Here is a 16,632-nt window from a genome sequence, read left to right as displayed (position 1 = left end):
GCCTGTAGATGTGCTCCTAACAACATTCATCCTTCTGTTTAAAGTTGAAAAATAAGATCTCCAAAGTTCTTATGAGGATCCATGTGTCAAGTCCAAGCCTTCACTCATCAGCTTCTCTACTTACAGCAGCGTAAATATTACAGCACCTCGGAGGAAATGAGAGTTGGGTTTGTCCACTGCTTACAGTGCAGCAATCTGCAACCAAAAGGGTGCCTGGCAGTACATTAAAACTTAGCTTAAAGCCTTTCGAAAATAAACACTTCTCCATCTACAAAGCAATTGGATTTACAACCAAGTACTTTCCAAAGGCACAAGAAAACCCCGTGCTGTGCAACAGTAGGTTCCCACTTACTGACACACACAGGCTCACCTGGAGGATGCTCACCCAGTGTTCCAGGCCAGCCAGCACCCACCTCCATCCCACAGGACAGCCCTCAGCACCTCCTTCCCCTCACTGAAGGGCATGCTGCAGCAGGGCTTACTGCTGGGAGGGCTGGAGTGTCTGGAAAGGAGCCTGTGCAAGCTCTGAGCTCCTGGCCTGCAACACGGAGCTGGGCAGGCAGCACCACAGCAGGTGGGATCAGACACGTCCAAATCGCTATCCATGGAGTTAAAGCAATGCTCACCTACTGCTGCCAACAGCAGCAGCTCTGCTGGTGTACTGTGCCACGTCCTGAGCTGCACCAAGTCCTAAATCACTCCTGTATATAGACACACTTACATGAACATTGACATATGCATATATACACAGAGAGAGGAAAAACTGTCAAACCTGCCCTGGAAATGGTAAAATGAAGAGGTAAGTTGTCCATCTTAATACAAACAATAATGTTTATTAGTTGTTTATACAGCTCTAATATGCATCCATCAAGTCATGTTTTAAAGCTATACATACAGGTTACAATGGGGTGCCTCTTGGAACTCAGCAGTACAAGGACCTCGAAAGCAAGTCTTCAGCAGTACCTGTAATCATACTAAGACTGTATTTATGTACAAAGACATTAGACCAAACGTTGTTCTTCCAAGATCTGCATCACTTTGCATGACCCCAGTACTTTGCCTACACACACATAGACACACACACACACACCGGGAGAAAAAACGCCTTCCAGTTCTGAACAATGAGGCACAAAGCAAGACAGAACACGGCTAACAACAAGCACTGGCTCCCAAGATGTTACTGATCCGGTACGTTCGCATCTAATCCAACACCGTGCTGAAAGATTGTATTAAATACTTGGAGGAAACCAAAGTCCAGGGTGCAATAGCAGCAATGACGTGACTTGCACTTTTAGAAGTGGTGATAGGGTCCGACAGGATGTTTTAACTGAAAGGCAGTTAAAGAGAACGCAGCAGTCTTCAGTGTTCACACGGGCAAGAAACAGATAAGCCCAAAAGTAACACGGTGTTTTTCTTTTCAAAAGACCAATTCCAGGTCCAGGTGGCAGATGTTAATGACTAAGGCAAGGCTCACTGCAGCAGCTGTGCTCAATGCAGGACACCCAGCTGTTGGCTGCAGAGGTGAAGTGTTCAGCAGTGGCAAGCCCTTTTTGTGCGCAGGAATGAAGGTAGAACACAAACAGCATGCGGGAATCAAACCCGTCCAAAATCCTCCTGTGTGTATTTCCCTGTAGACTCACATCAGACAGCAGGCAGAAGAACAGCACAGGGAAGCACTCTGCCGCCCATCCCGCCGTTGTAATGGAGGCTGCTTGCAGTTACGGCGTGTCTCTAAGCTCAGTGAGCACCTGTCTGTGCATTACTTCTATCTGAGATCGTCACATGGCTATACACACAGTGCAGGTGGGGATAGAGCAACAAGTCCAACATTAACACCCATGGAACAAGACTGCATTCCAGCTCCAGCACTGCCCACCAACACACCTGTGGAGCAGCCACATGCCTTATTTGTTTCTTAAAGCAGCTTCAATTTCATCCCGTTTGCTTTCTAAGCAGTTACCTGTAAGCCCAGCACTCCCAGGGCTGCACTCCAGGGTTGTGCTACCAGCGTGGGATGCATGAACACACCACAACAACTCCGTACTCTCTAAAGGAAAAGCACATCCCACATTGATTCCATCCTCCTTCCTATTTAAAGCCAGCAGACACACTTCTGACCAAGTGACCTCCCAGCACAAACCTCACCTCCACAAGCCAGCCCATAAGCCCTCATTTTAATTCGAAGTAATGACTTTATGTGCTCTGGAATGAAGCTTTATTGCAGTATCAGAGCTCGCCATGGATTTTATGGATTTCTTTCAAGATAAAATTTGAAGAAAGAGAAGAACAAAATGCATGTGATGAACGTCAATACAACCCTGGAAACGTCGTTCATACACACCCACGTGGATGTAACCTCACAGTGAAAACTCCAATTAAAAACCCAGTGAGAATATAACAGAAACAAAGCACATCATTCACAGCCTGCGTGGTGGGGCCAGGCTGCGAGACAAAAGGTCTTGGCAAAGCACACAGTAACAACAGGGCAGGGCATGCTGACAGCGCTCAGATGGAGCTCTGCACGGACACAGTTTGAGCTGGCTCACCTACCCCTCCTCTGTCACAAAGTTCTTGCATTTATCAGCCTTTCCAACCTGAGTCGGTTTCTCTTAGCAGAGCACATCTTCTCTTTGTAGCAGGAGACTCCTCTGCCCTCCGTGGTGCTTGATACAGGCAACACTTAGACAGCAGTAACACTGAGCCGATGGTGATTTGCAAACAATGAGTTACAGCTTCGAGGGACAGCAGCACTTTCTGTATTAATTCAGTGGCAGACAAGCCTTCCCATTTCAGAAATAAGATTAAAAAACCAACAACCCACACACCCAACCTGTGTCTGCTTGAAGAAATCTGGCCTGAAAGGGTACAGGGCTGCATATGGGGAGGATCCTCCTATAAATAACGGCCGCCATCCAATGTGAATTTCCAAAACACTTTCCCTACAATAGCAAAGTTCACCAGGAAAACCCCGGTAAGGCAAGGGCACCATTTCTGCTTATGACTCTAAGCAACAATGCCAAGCAAGTCAGTAGCAACCTCATATATCTCCTCTCTGTCTGCATTCAGCACGCTCACTGCATTGCGCTGACACAACACCAGGGCCACGTGCACAGACCTTGTCCTTTCTCAGAGCCATTCTTCACACCATCACATCGTCCTTATCCCATAATGCTCCACAATGCACTGTTTAAAAGCTTAATACTACATTCATTTGAATTAGCTGAGAAACTACTTGTCAGACACAGTTAGTCTGACAGTAGCAAAGTTAATGTTTTATTAGCCAATTAAAGAGAACTACTTAAATAAGGAGGTTTACAAGAGACAAAAGTGGGGCACAAGAGGGGCAAGAACACTCATTCACAAACATCACAGGTATGTATCTGCTTTAAGGTGAATGGAAAATCCAGGACATAAAGAAAACCTGATGAGTGCATGAGTTGTAGGCACTTGGGCTGCATAGACTGTAGCAGGTGCCTATCAGATAGCAGCACTCATGCCTGCATAGACATCTCGGAACGCACTATTTAATGCATAGGAAAACTGCAGCCCTCCCTGAAGTGAAACAAAATAATTTTACAAGGGAGGCCGAGCAGAGACACAAACAGACCCTATGTTGGACTTCCCACCTTTCCTCAATTAAAAACCAGTGTGATTTTCAGCTCACAGGAGGAACACCGAGTACAGCCAACGTGCCCACTTCATCATGGGCCAAACCAGAAGCAACACCTCAATTCTCCAACACTGATGCATGCTGCACTGCTGTCTGGTTTGCTGGTGAGGCGTTGCTCTACAGCACAGAGCTCCATAACGTGCTTTTAAAAGACACCTGCCACTTCCTGTCGAATATCCAAGGGATGAAGGACAAAGGGAAAGCGATCCAGCACAACGCAGAGAGGGGAAACAGACGCAACACAAATCAAGGCCACAACTCACATTAGGCCAATTGCTTCCAAATAACAACTGTGAGAAGCTGCATGCAGCAGAGATGAAAAGTTAACTCACTTTTCTATGAGCAGAGCTGTGCAAAAAGCCATCAACTGTCCCCAGGGAAAAGAAAACCACTGCAAATAAGAAGTGCAAGAAAAAGGCTTCTGTGAGGTCAGGACTTTGGCTGCTCTTCTCCCCCATGACCACATTTAAGGACTCCTTCTATTTCATGAGTAACTTGAAAAATATCCTTGTCATTACTTGAAAGGCAGCACGCACAGGAAAAGACCATCACAGGCAGAACGTCATTGTGAGGGTACATATATGCACAGCCATCTCAGCTTCCTCTCCTCAGAACATGAGCAAACACACTTGACTCTATGTGATCTACTGGATGCTTTCATAGCTGGGTTAAGGCTGCACTGTTTGCCATCCAACTACTTACTTTTCAGATTACAAGCTCCAAAGGAACCCAGACATCGTTTCCACAAGCAGAGCTCACGCATGCAGTTACTCTCAGCTCCCTGCTGGGGTCAGCTGCCACTTGTGAGACAGAGATGAACAAACCACGCAGTACCGTGCAGGGCACACAGAGCGGCAGTGGGCAGGATACTGAGGGGGGAAGCAGAGTCCGTGTAAATACAAGATGTCTGGTTGCAACATGTGCTACGTCTGGAAAAAAAACACCACGCTTTCATTATGTGGACACTGCCCTACTAATGGAAGTGAAGGAGTCAGCAGCAAATCCCACCAACAAGTAGCCAGACTGAAACTGCTCGGCGGTATTTCCTCCGTTAACAGGAAGAGCAACTTCTCATAGAAAACCAACACAAAACCGACACGCAGCCTTTACAGATCCAGGCACAGGACTGAAAAGCACTGAAGCTGGACATTCTGCAGGCATGGAAGGGAAGACAGAAGACTCAAAAACCAGACGTGCAGGTTTATAAGCATGTCTGCTTTCTCTTTAGGACTGGAATAAGTACACTGCCATTCTATATGCAAGAGCACACAGCGCTTGGCTCCCAAAGACACCGTCAGATAAACTGAGAAATCATCTCAGCATTGAACTGTTATTCCTTCAAGCATTTGTACATTTGGCAACACACCAGTTACGTACCAATACCTACGTGCATGCACCAGAATCTATGCATGTACACGTTAAAATGCCTAAGACAGCAGGTTCCCCAGCCAGTGAGCATCGCAAAGAGATACCAGAAATACATTAAGTTAAACTCTTTACCCGCCTTTGTTAAATACAGACCTTTGAAATCGCCTCCCTTCTTTTCCCACGCATTCACGACACGATCCCCAGCGAGGCAGGCGAATGGGACTCACTGCGCACTGACTACATTACCCCATAACCAAAGATGAGCATGTTAGAAACTTCAATTCAAGCTTGCTCTTTAAAATGTCTTTTCCATCCTTATCAGCTGTATGAGCTAAGAAAGGGAAGGGCGTTTCAAACAAAGTTTTATTTCATTTGACTATACTCTTCCGACACACAACCCCAACATAAAAGCCTACAATTAAGGCTACGTATCCTTTTACAGCACCAGTAATATTCCAAATCATCCAACCGCAGTCCCCCTGCAGAGCCTTCATCCTTTAACACGGTAATTCTGAGCCTCCGTACAGAACAACCAACCCATGAAATACTACAGGAAGAAAAGACAATGCCAGTGTCTGGCACTTCCTTATAACTCACCTGCGGACCACGTAAGGGGGTTATATTCACAGCAAGTGCTGCCCTGGAACTTCTGTGGGAACATGATCAACGGGTCACTCTCAGCTTTTCAAGTAGCATCCTCTACTTCGCTCCCCCTCCCCATCCCACTTCCAACCGCTGCATAGAGATATACATACATCTGATGCTATCAAAGAAGCGTGCCTCTTCCTCTGACAAACACCGCAGCACACGTTTCGTTTTGTAAGGTTCCACTGGGACTTTTAAACGTACTTTTGTCTCTCCTCTTTGGTTAAGGAAGGGAAAAAACAACAACAACAGACTCCTTCCCTTTATGAGAGCTAAGGGTATTTCTACCAGCCTTGAATCACAAGTGAGCACGCGCTGCCAAAAAAGCAAAGCAGAAGCACAGAGCATCATCGTGTCGTGCACTTTTTGGAATCATCCAGTGCTGATTAAAAGAAAATTTCTTTCAAAACTCTTTGGCAAATGTTTCCTGTTTGCTGACACTGTAATTTGAAGGTGAATCCGGACGCCCCAACCCACTAAGAAAAATCAAACTGAAAAATCACGTGAGAAACAAGCAGCTTTCTTAAGAGAGAACTCGCTTTATAAAGTCGTGGTGAGCCAACTGTCTGATGGACGTTACAGCCACACACATAATGAAGGAAAAGAAGCTGCGACACGTCGGCAATGTGAAATATTAGTACTGCTGTCAACATACTGATTCAGCTTCACACACTGCTCTGAACGGATTGCAATTAACCTAAAATTGAGGTATAAATATACACAAATATGTACAGTACACATACAGGAAAATAGTTTTGCATTTGTAACGTCAGTAACTTTAAAAATACTGGAAGTTGATATCTATGCCATTGATTTGTTTGCTAATTTACTGAAATAACAAAGCCACATCTTTGACTAGAGAGGACTACAATGTAAGAATAAAACCCCAAAGCGTAAGTTCTTTCTCTTGCTTCATCTTCCCACACTCAGCAGACTGTTCTCAGTGGCTGAATCTTGGAAGGAAAAGCTGATCACCGCTTTTACGCGCATCTCCCGAGGCAAACAACCAGGAAAGCAAACTTGAGCCATCAACTGCATCTTTCTTTTTGCTGAATGGTCTGAATTTATGTACATGTGTGTGTGTATCTACGTAGAAAATGAAGTTGAAATCAGTTCATTATAAATACACCTAACCCAGCAATTCTGCCACTGTGAGGGTAACCACGGGTACAGCTTTCTTTTAAGCAATGTCTGTGCAACGGGGTCATTAAAAATCATCTGATCTTTAGCCTTGACATCATCCATTCGAGTCCTTGGCAGAGCCTGTAAACAAGAGAGAGAATTGTAAGGAATAGGAGCACTCCTCAGGGTAGCTTCAAAGACGATTAATTCCACAGCACCAATTTCTATGAACAATTAAATTCTTCTAGAGATCTCTTAATTCTGACTGAAGGCAGCACTTCCAGAAACACTTTGCCCTTTTCGGGTCTCACTATGCCATCTATGTGTAGAAAACCTCAGCTCTTACAGATGTACGCTGAAGTTATCTCTAATTATGATTACTCTTAATAGACCAATGAAAAATGTTAGGCTGTTCCTATATCCATCTTCTTTGGGTCTCAGACACTTAAAACTACACTGCTGAGAGTCAGGACTGCAAGTTTCCTATAAACGTTGGTTACCAGATCTCTATTCCCATGTCAGTTTTTGCATTCAGAATAAGTCCAGCACTGTCACCGAAGGGAAGCAGTGTGTTAGAATTGATAACCACAGTAAAAATACCAAAAGCACTCAAGACTGCCCTCCTGTAGAGGATAACTCTTACCCCTCTCCGGTCAGAGCACAGCATGCCTGAATGTGCCACTGGTGATCCTTAATTGAAGTCAGCTTCAGGAACTGAGAGATTTCGGCCACTGTCATACACTCTTTAACATCCTGCTTGTTAGCAAAGATCAGCAATCCTGCTTTCTTCAAGTCCTTGGGGGAAAGAAGAAAAAAAGACCATTACAGATCTGCCTTCGGAGACAAAAGATATGGCAGCAAGCTAGTGAGTTGCAAGCCCAAGCAAAAAAAGTAGCTTATAAATGCTGCAGGTTAGTCAGCATTTAACTTCTGAAAAGAAAATATTCTGATCTTGTTGATCAGACGTCCAATTTCTGCCTAAAACTACCAGCGCCGTTCTGTTGCCCTCCATGAGGATCTGGGCACCCTGCATCTCTGCTCTGAGCACAGCATGCACAGTTACATCACCCACCTGCTTCACAGTCAAGGTCTTCTGCTTTAGCCTTCCCTCACAGAGCACTCCTGCCTGCGTACCTGAAGCAGCTGCTCTCCCTCGCTGTGCCTGGCTTTGATACATCCCATGCTTTGACACACAGCACATTTTCACATACGCACACTCCGTGAGATTGATTCTAGTGCCCAGTCAGCAGTCTGCTGTGGTTCTCACACAGAACCAACGCCCCTGTAGTTCTCCAGCGCTGGGGAAGCCTTGCCCAGCCATCCTTGCCGTGGAAATCCCAGCTTTTAAGTAGCACTGAGACTGCGCCAACAGTGTAAAGCAAGGTGCAGTAACATTTCATTTACAAGATGTCCACCATTTGTGGAACATCATCATTTACACTACTTTAGAATCAAAGCATAGGCATCTAAATGAACAAGCACGTTACAATAATTGACTTGATAGGGCTCTAAAATATTCAAAACATTGGTTCTAAACCTTTAGAGAAGAGCAACTCCAGGGCCAAACTTGTTTTATCTCAAGCTGCTTTGAATTACATTAGTACAGACATGCACAACTGAGAACGTGCCGCTCTGAAAGTAACGAGGCCTTGCCAGAAAGCCATTCACTTCAGTGCCTATAAGGCACACCAACTTTTACAAGCAGTAACATTAATGGGATCCTCTGGTTCAGAAAATAGCTGGAGCTGACCTGGGCAAGTCAATTTTACCTCAGCAAAAGAATCCAATTGAACTTGTTAGCAAAAATGAAAACTTTCCAAAGATGGCCAGGAACAGCTATTCTGTGTACATATTTGATCTCCATTTCAGGTTATCATTGTTCTTTTCAACCTGAAAACAACCTGGTGCAGAACAATAGGCACACCTCCTGTTAGATGTGTGCTGTCTGGGTGTAGACACAGCCTCCCAACATGCAGCAAGGGCATTCGCATTGCCTGGAGTTCCAAACTTCCTTCGTTTCAAGCACAGTTCATTAACAGCTTCCGCACCCTCATTTGCAGATTATGAAACAGAAGATGCAGATTTTGTTTAGCTACTGCAACAGACTAAATAGTGCAGCTGAGAAATACTAACGATGACAGCAGAACCGATGGCAGCGGTCCCCGTGCTGCATGCAATGCTCTGCCACAAGCAGGCAGGCAGAAGGTGCAGGTCTGGGGCTGCTCCTGCCCTCTGCTTTCACAACAGGTTTCGCCCAGCTGGCTGAGCAGTCACCACACACTGACCTGAGCGGGCGAAACCAAAACCCCACAGACAGCCACAGACCTGCACTGCCAGCACAAGGATGGCCCCGAAGGAGAGAAACGAAACCCACAGCAGCAGGACCTTGCAGCAGCCAAGCCTATACAAGTTCACACAACGCCATGGATGAGACAGACCTGCCCGCCTTCTTCCCCACCATCCCAGCTTTCCTGGGAGACTCTCATTGTGAGTCAGGGTTACTCTGGTAGAATTTCCCCTTTCTGAGCATCACAAAATGCAGTTCCAGACAAAGTACGGTCTGCTTCAAGAAGGTAAATGTAAGGACTACTGAGCTGCCTCTGAGCACAGAGGAAGAAGCAGCTGCAGTTCAGATTACCCGGAAGCTGCACATCAGCTGGGCGCTGGCTGAGCTTTACAGCTCCAAGTTCTGCAAAACAGCTGCCTAAAATCCCCAGCTGATGGAACAACAACAGCAGCATTTGGGGAGGACAGCTGCTCCTCAGAGAAACCATCACCCGTCCTGCGGCTCTCAGCTAACCACACCAACCTCACTAAGAAATTAAGTCAGTGACATGTTAAACACTGTTTGAATTGAAATGCAAAAGGAAGAAAACCATCAAGACACTGAAGAAAGGTCTTGGATGTTTCTCCAGCGCTTTAGACTGCCATAATTATTCAAAGGCAATATATATATTTATATACAGAAATATAGAGAGATATATAGATGCAGTCTTGGGCCTTTCTGCAGTCACCTGCTGAGCAGTGGTGATAGTTTAAATATAGATGGAATATTTTGGGATATAACACCATCAATTCCATGCACATCTTTGTATTCTGACACTTTTAGGTTTGGAAGCTCAGTGTCCTCAGTGTCTGCTCATACAAACTGACCCCATTTGCATTAAATTTGCTGCTCCTCTTACGTATCACAGCAGAAGTTAAGCTTATGTAAGCACATACTCAGTAAAACTCCAGCCTCTGGTCCTGCAGCACTTCACGGGTAGATAACTTACATTACACTGCACGGCTCCTTGGCTTATACAGCACAAGAGCACTCATGAGTCAGAAACAGATAGTTCCACTTTAAACCTAACACAGCGCTCAGCTGGAAAGAGAGTCTTTACAAGTTAGCAAATCATACTCATCCTGGAAGTTCAAGCTGATGTAGGATGAAAACTACTACAGCTTTTTCACACATTTTCATAGCATCACAGAATCACAGAACAGCCTGGGTCATGCAGTTTCAACCCCCCTGCCATGGGCAGGGTTGCCAACGACCAGACCAGGCTGCCCAGAGCCACATCCAGCCTGAAGTTTAACCATTTATGTCACGTATTTTGCATTTCTGCAATTATCCCAATTGCTGTTTGGTTCTTACTGCAAAGGCTTCCTTCAAAGAGTTAGCAATCTAAGCTTCCAGCCAGAGAGAACAAGACTAAAGGCACAGCGTAACAACCCTTCTTCAACTACCCCAGGTCTTCAAGACTTATGCTGAAAAACACGTACATTGTTTGGAAGTGCCAACTTCTGCTTTGATGAAGCACTCAGAAGCTGAAAACCAGACAGGTCTGACAGCAGTGCCCACAGCCTGGAACACGGCTGTTAACATTCACCCTGGGTTTCAACTGAGCCACGTGTCCTTTCTGGTCTGTCTCCCACCACCAGGCTTAAATGGCGTTCTTAAACAAAGCTCACACAGGCCAGTTTCCTGATCCACATCATAGTCACAAGTATTACATCAAAGAAGGTAACAGGCTCTACTCACCTCGTGTGCTAACATCTTATACAGTTCTTCTTTAGTCACTGAAATTCTCTCTCTGTCTGTGCTGTCCACAACAACTATTACAAACTTGAAAAAGCCAAAAGTTATTAGTCAGCATTTCAAAGAACACACTATTTCCTTCCGGCCACGCGTGCTTACACAGAACAGATCATTGCTCCCATCAGATTATTCAGATAGCCTGCAGGATTATCAGGTGTCGTCCCAGATACAGAGCCTGGCTGGTTACCCACAGCACTGCCATGCTTCGCACTGAACTGCCTGCAGTTCAGCCAGTGCTTTGCTACAAAGCAGCTCTGGCACATCTTTTCTGACCTCCATTTTCAAGTGAAAAATGTATTGTGAGAGTGAGTGCTTGTCAGCATCCCAGATCTGGCTGTACGCCTTGCTTCACATAACTGGGGTAGCACACAGATTGCTCAGATGGTTTGTTGCTTCTGTAAGAAGGCGAAGTATGACAGCTTCCTCCCTTTGTTTCAAGCTCTGACATGAAAGCAGGAATTTAAGGGATTTAAAAAAAATTAGAAAAACATCACAAATGTCACACTTCAAGGCTATACGTGCATATACGTGTCACAGTGCCTTCTAGTGAAGCACAGGGAGACAAAGACTAAAAAAGTTAACCTTTTAAAGAAAACAACACCAACAAAACCACAGCTGTTATCACGTAGGAAATCTTGAAGTATGATTTTAATCAACTCCAACAGATGTGCTGCAGCTTTGTCACTGAGGTGTTCTCAAAACTCATGGTGCTTGGCTGAACTGATCATAGCAGCCTGCAGGACAGAGCTCCTGGTCTTGGAGGAAACCACCTGGGACTTCCAGCCTCACTCATTTTGGGGAGACACAGGTTTTGAAGCACCTGCTACAGACAACCTGCTGTTACAGTCTGCAGTAGGAACCTGTAAACATGGGGATGCGCAACACGTGCCCCAAGGCCATGGATGCCCAGATACAGGGTCCTTAAGGAAGCTACAGAAGGGAGGTGTACAACCTGCTAACAGCACAATTAGAACACAAGCAACCACCCTGGAGGAGCTACAGAACATTCAACATGCAGCCAGTGCAGCTCCAAGAGCACACCTGGCACAGGTCTCAGGTAAGCTCTCTCCTCCCCCAGCTGCCATTGATTACCACAAGGCTTAGGGCAGGGCCACAGCTCTCACCTCAGTGTTGGTGTAGTAGGTGTTCCACGAGGAGCGCAGGGACTCCTGCCCTCCAATGTCCCACATCAGAAAGCGCGTGTTGTTAACCACGATCTCTTCCACATTGCTGCCTATCGTAGGTGAGGTATGCACCACTTCGTTCATTGAGCTGCAGGGAGAAGAGGTCAGCTCCGTCACACACAGCCAGCACTAAACCTGCTTCTGTGGCACTAAAGCTGAGGGTAACTCCAAGGTAGAAAGCTTAATGGGGGAACTCTAGGCAAAACTCCTAATGCAAAAATAGGGACAAAAGCGGAGGAGAATAAAAATGACAATAAAGGAGGATTCAGTGACCTATTTAACAGTTAAATTAGAAAGCTGAGGGAGCCTTTGTCAACAAAACTATTTTATAACTAATTAAACCATAAAGCTGAGGGAAGCATTTGCTTCAGAAAGCGTTTCAAGCAGCCAGCTCTTGTTTTTCCAGGCTGCTTTTGGCACAAGGCAGCACGGAAGAAAGCAGTTGCTTTTCTTCAAGACTATGGTTCAGCCACAAGAATTCCAAGGTTGCAGAAAAACAACTGCTCATCCAGCTCCATCACACACAGCATCAGACGGCACACACAGCTCCTTCACACCGCAGTTACTTTACTTCAACTCTGCTGAAAGGGACACTGAAAAATAGTCACAAGAGCAGCTGTAAAGGAAAAGGTCATTTTCAAGGAATTTAATGATTTTTTTCTTCTGATAATCATGGCATACATTTTCATGACATACTATTTCATATATATATATACACATACACACACACACACTTTTTTAACACTTCAGCAGAGCTTTCAGTTATAGAGACATCAATTTGAGACTTGTACCAGTGCTGGGCTATTAATTGACCGGGATAACTGAGGTATAAAGGGATAGCCTAATACTGTGAGAAGGAATGGCAGCTTCTCAGTGTCTCAGCACCAAGACAAGGTATTTTCTCATCACATAAGTTTGGGGGAAGCTCGGATAGGGGAAAGAGGAAGATCAGAAGGAGAAAGAACAGGAAAATGAAGTTAAGGAAAACAATGGTAACGAGATGCCTCCGGCTCATCTAATATTTCACAACCAAGTTTCAGCAGAGCCCTTTTAATGCTTGGGAAAGACATTTCACAGCTCCCATTTCCCTGGCTGAACCTGCAGCCTTTCACAGTCAAGCTGTCGGCAGCTCTCTGTGTGCAATATGATAGGTGGATTTTCTTTCCTCCTCCCCACTGAAACAAGGTTAGCATGGAGCTTCATGGCATTTCTAGACAACAGAATGCCAAATCCTACTCAACAAGGAGGAAGGGAGAGCAGAGAGAATGGAAAGAAAGGTGTCTGTAGGGCTGCCACGATCTGCTGGAGGAATCACTGCTCCAATGTGCCGTGACCCTCCACAACACCAAGCACCAGTCAGTGCACTGAGACACTGCTGCGGTTATCTCTGCCTGTTTGTTCCACAAGTCAAACACTCATTCTTGCTCAGAACACTTATCTGCCATGGAGAAACTGAACAAGGAAAAATACACCGGGCAAAGATTGCTGAAGCAAGAGTCACACAGGAGGAGCAGAAGATCAGACACATCCAGAGCAGCACCCTTCAATAGGAGCGAAGGGGAAGTCCTGCAGTGCCAAAAAGGGTACAGAGGAAAAGGAGGCACGCAGCCATCCACTGTACAAAAGGGAAAAGAAAACACTGAGATGGCAGAAAGAAGAAGATGAAAAGAATCATGAGACATTAGTGGGGGAAGTGAAAAGACACAGACAGCTTTGTAACACAGCAAGGATGGCCCTCAGCAGCAACAGTTACTGTTCTTCAAAAGATCCTGCTTCGTTCTGTGACTTTTTTAATATCAAAAACATTTTCTTACCCTCAGTGTGGTAACACCAATGACCTTTTTCTTTCTACTTCCTCCCGTGCAGCTTTGCGCGCAGCTGGAAACACTGCACAACTTTCACATTTCAGAAAGGCAGAAGCCAGTCACGGTTTGTCAAAAGAAATATTCAGCCCTGCGTCATTTTAAGGTTAGGGCTGGAGCAGGAGTGCTTCCTAGCACCGGGCTGCCTGCTGTGGGAGAAGGCCAATCTGCTCCTGCTATTAAGAGGCCTTGAGCTGCCTGTCCCACCTGCAGGTTCCGAGCCTGGGCACAGATCTGCAGCCCTTTATGGAAGCACCGTGGAGGACCAGCAATACGGAGCCCATGCAGGTCGCATGGAAATCAGCAGCGAGGCTGAGGTACAACAAATACAAGCCAGAAACAGCTCAACAGCAATCAATGCTGCAGAGCTTGCTGGTAGCTCAGACCCAGCTGCGGGGCCCTGTGCTCAGCCCTCCCTGTGCCACCAAGGTGGGCAGGACACAACTTCAGGCAGGGAAAGGTCAGGCTGTGGTGCTTTGCAACACACAAACAACATCAGTTACATGCTGCAGCATGGACCGGTGCAGCAGCATGGTGCTGTGACTAACCCTCAGCGTAACCCTATTTTACGGAGCTGGCAGACAGCCTGTGCTGTGACACCACGGGCAGCTGTGATCAACGGTAAGAGCAATGTCATTTGATAAATAGAACTTCTCAACAAAACCTTATTCACACATCAGGCGGAACACAGGCATTTCCAAACTCCAAACACAGGCTCTGACCCAGTGCCACCTATCCCATAATTTCCAGCAGTGATCTCCAAGGAAAAAGAAACAGGGAAAGCAGTGAAAATAAGCCAAAGCAATGCATGCAACACACGCCTTGAAACACACGAAACACGGCCGGCAGTTCATACTTACAATTGATAAAGAATGGTAGTTTTTCCTGCATTATCCAGACCAACAATGATTACTTTGTGCTCTGAAATAAAAATACAACCAGTCAGTCACATTGTTAGCTTTGCTATCACAATGACTGCGTTACAAGGCAAGGTTCACGCTGCGCTGCAGGCGGATCTCCTCAGCCAGCACGTAGCTCTGGTGCTGGATTTCAGACCATACCTCACAGTCTGCCCATCGTCACATTCCCTGTCTGCACACCTGAAGGAGCAATTTCTAAGGTATCACATTTGGACTTTTTCCTTCTCTGAGCTGCTGGTTCATCTGTTCTGAAGTTTCTATACTCCTGCAGATCATAACAGGCTGCATTCTCTATCGACCCAATTACAGCATCTCTCCAGAATGCTGATACCAACCAAGCGTGCCTTTCCGAGGCCATACATCACAGCCAGCAACTTCTTCATCTCTTTCTGAGCAGCAGTTAAGAAGGCAGCAATGCTGCCTGCAGGAACGCCCTGTGGCACAGTGCTGCTCCTCAAGCTACAGTCACTAGAATGGCCTGGGTTGCAAAGGCCCACAGTGCTCACCCAGCTCCAACCCCCTGCTGTGTGCAGGTCACCAACCAGCAGCCCAGGCTGCCCAGAGCCACATCCAGCCTGGCCTTGAATGCCTGCAGGGATGGGGCATCCACAGCCTCCTTGGGCAACCTGTTCAGTGCGTCACCATTGGATCACCAAGTCCAACCATACAGCCACCACCACCCTCGCCCCGTGTCCTCTTTCCCTTTTAGCAGCTTTGGAACCTGGAAAGGAGATTTGCCTGTGTATGTCTGGCAGTCCCCATTCACCCAATTTAGTTATAGACAAACCAGCGGGTACAACAAAAAGCTGCTCCAGCACTCAGAGCATGCAGCTCGGCGCTCAGTGCCAGCACTGCTGATCGCTTCTGCTCAGGACCTTCCTTCCTATGCAACACAGAACGGACCCGAGTTCAGCAGGCGGTGTTGTCCAGCACGTTCACACGTTGTCCAGCACACTCAGACTCCGGTTCCCCCCCCAGCAGTCCGCCCAGGCTCCGCACCCTGGGATTGCTGTGGAGACATTCAGGCACGCGAGGTTCCTCTGTTCCGAATGCACCGACGTGTCGCGGTTCAGCAGAGCCGCCTCGTTCCCCACCGTCACGCGGCCGGTCCGGGCTCAGCCGCTCGGCACAGCCGCACAACGCGGCGCCAACACGGGGACGCGGCCGGGCAGTGTCGGCACGCTCCGCAGCGCCGAGTTCGAGCCCAAAGTTGCCGCTCCCTCGGCCAGCATTGCCCATTACAGCCGCCCCGCGCGGAGCAGACCGCGGCCCGGCCCGGCCCTGCCCCGACCGCCCTCTCCGACGGGCCCGGCCCCGCGCGCCGCTCACCCTGGTGGTTGAACAGCCTCCAGATCCTGGTGAAGAGGATCCCCATCCTCGGCCCGCTCCGGCCGCCGCCGCGCTCCGCGGCCGTGCTCCTTCCGCACCCGCCGCCAGGGGTTGCCCCGGGGCCGCGGCCGCCTCAGGGCCCGGCCCGGCGCCCGGCCTGCGGGAGGAGCCCCCCGCGCCGGGCCTGCTCGCGCTGCGCACTGCGGGACGAGCGCCCCCCGCGCGCGGACATCGCCGCCGCCCGCTCCTCCGCTCCTCGCGCCGCGCAGCGCCTGCCCGCAGCCCCCGGCCGGCACCGCAACGCACCGCGATCCTCGCGGCCACCGTACGGCACGCGGAGGCGGGGAGGACGTGCCGCCGTGCCGGGGAACGGAGGCCACGCCTCGCGGCGGCCGTTGGGAAAACACGCCCCGGCGGCAGCCTCGATGCGCTTCTGTGTGTCCTTCGG

At 47.7% G+C, this 16,632-nt stretch overlaps 1 protein-coding gene across 1 annotated transcript; it reads right to left on the bottom strand.

The window, feature by feature from the left end:
* Positions 1-813: 813 nt before the first annotated feature.
* ARL5A (ARF like GTPase 5A) lies at positions 814-16,378 on the bottom strand. The gene is made up of 6 exons (XM_072341471.1): positions 16,185-16,378; positions 14,796-14,856; positions 12,014-12,161; positions 10,833-10,916; positions 7,449-7,600; positions 814-6,946 (listed from the first exon to the last, which is right to left on the bottom strand). The coding sequence occupies exons 1-6, from the start codon at positions 16,228-16,230 to the stop codon at positions 6,898-6,900; spliced, it is 540 nt and encodes a 179-aa protein (XP_072197572.1). The 5' UTR covers positions 16,231-16,378; the 3' UTR covers positions 814-6,897.
* Positions 16,379-16,632: the final 254 nt, after the last annotated feature.

The sequence above is a fragment of the Excalfactoria chinensis genome, chromosome 7 (genome assembly GCF_039878825.1).
Source record: "Excalfactoria chinensis isolate bCotChi1 chromosome 7, bCotChi1.hap2, whole genome shotgun sequence".
NCBI classification, from domain to species: domain Eukaryota; kingdom Metazoa; phylum Chordata; class Aves; order Galliformes; family Phasianidae; genus Excalfactoria; species Excalfactoria chinensis.
The sequence above is the reverse complement of the archived record's forward strand: the minus strand, read 5'-3'. Positions and strand labels throughout refer to the sequence as shown.

Bases quoted from the DNA above. Each gene is read 5' to 3' on its own strand.
- ARL5A (XM_072341471.1), bottom strand. From the start codon at position 16,230: ATGGGGATCCTCTTCACCAGGATCTGGAGGCTGTTCAACCACCAGG. The intron at 14,857-16,184 runs GTGAGCGGCGCG...TTTTTATTTCAG, and splicing joins GAGGCTGTTCAACCACCAGG to AGCACAAAGTAATCATTGTT. The intron at 7,601-10,832 runs GTGAGTAGAGCC...CTTTCCCCCAAG, and splicing joins ATAAGATGTTAGCACACGAG to GACTTGAAGAAAGCAGGATT.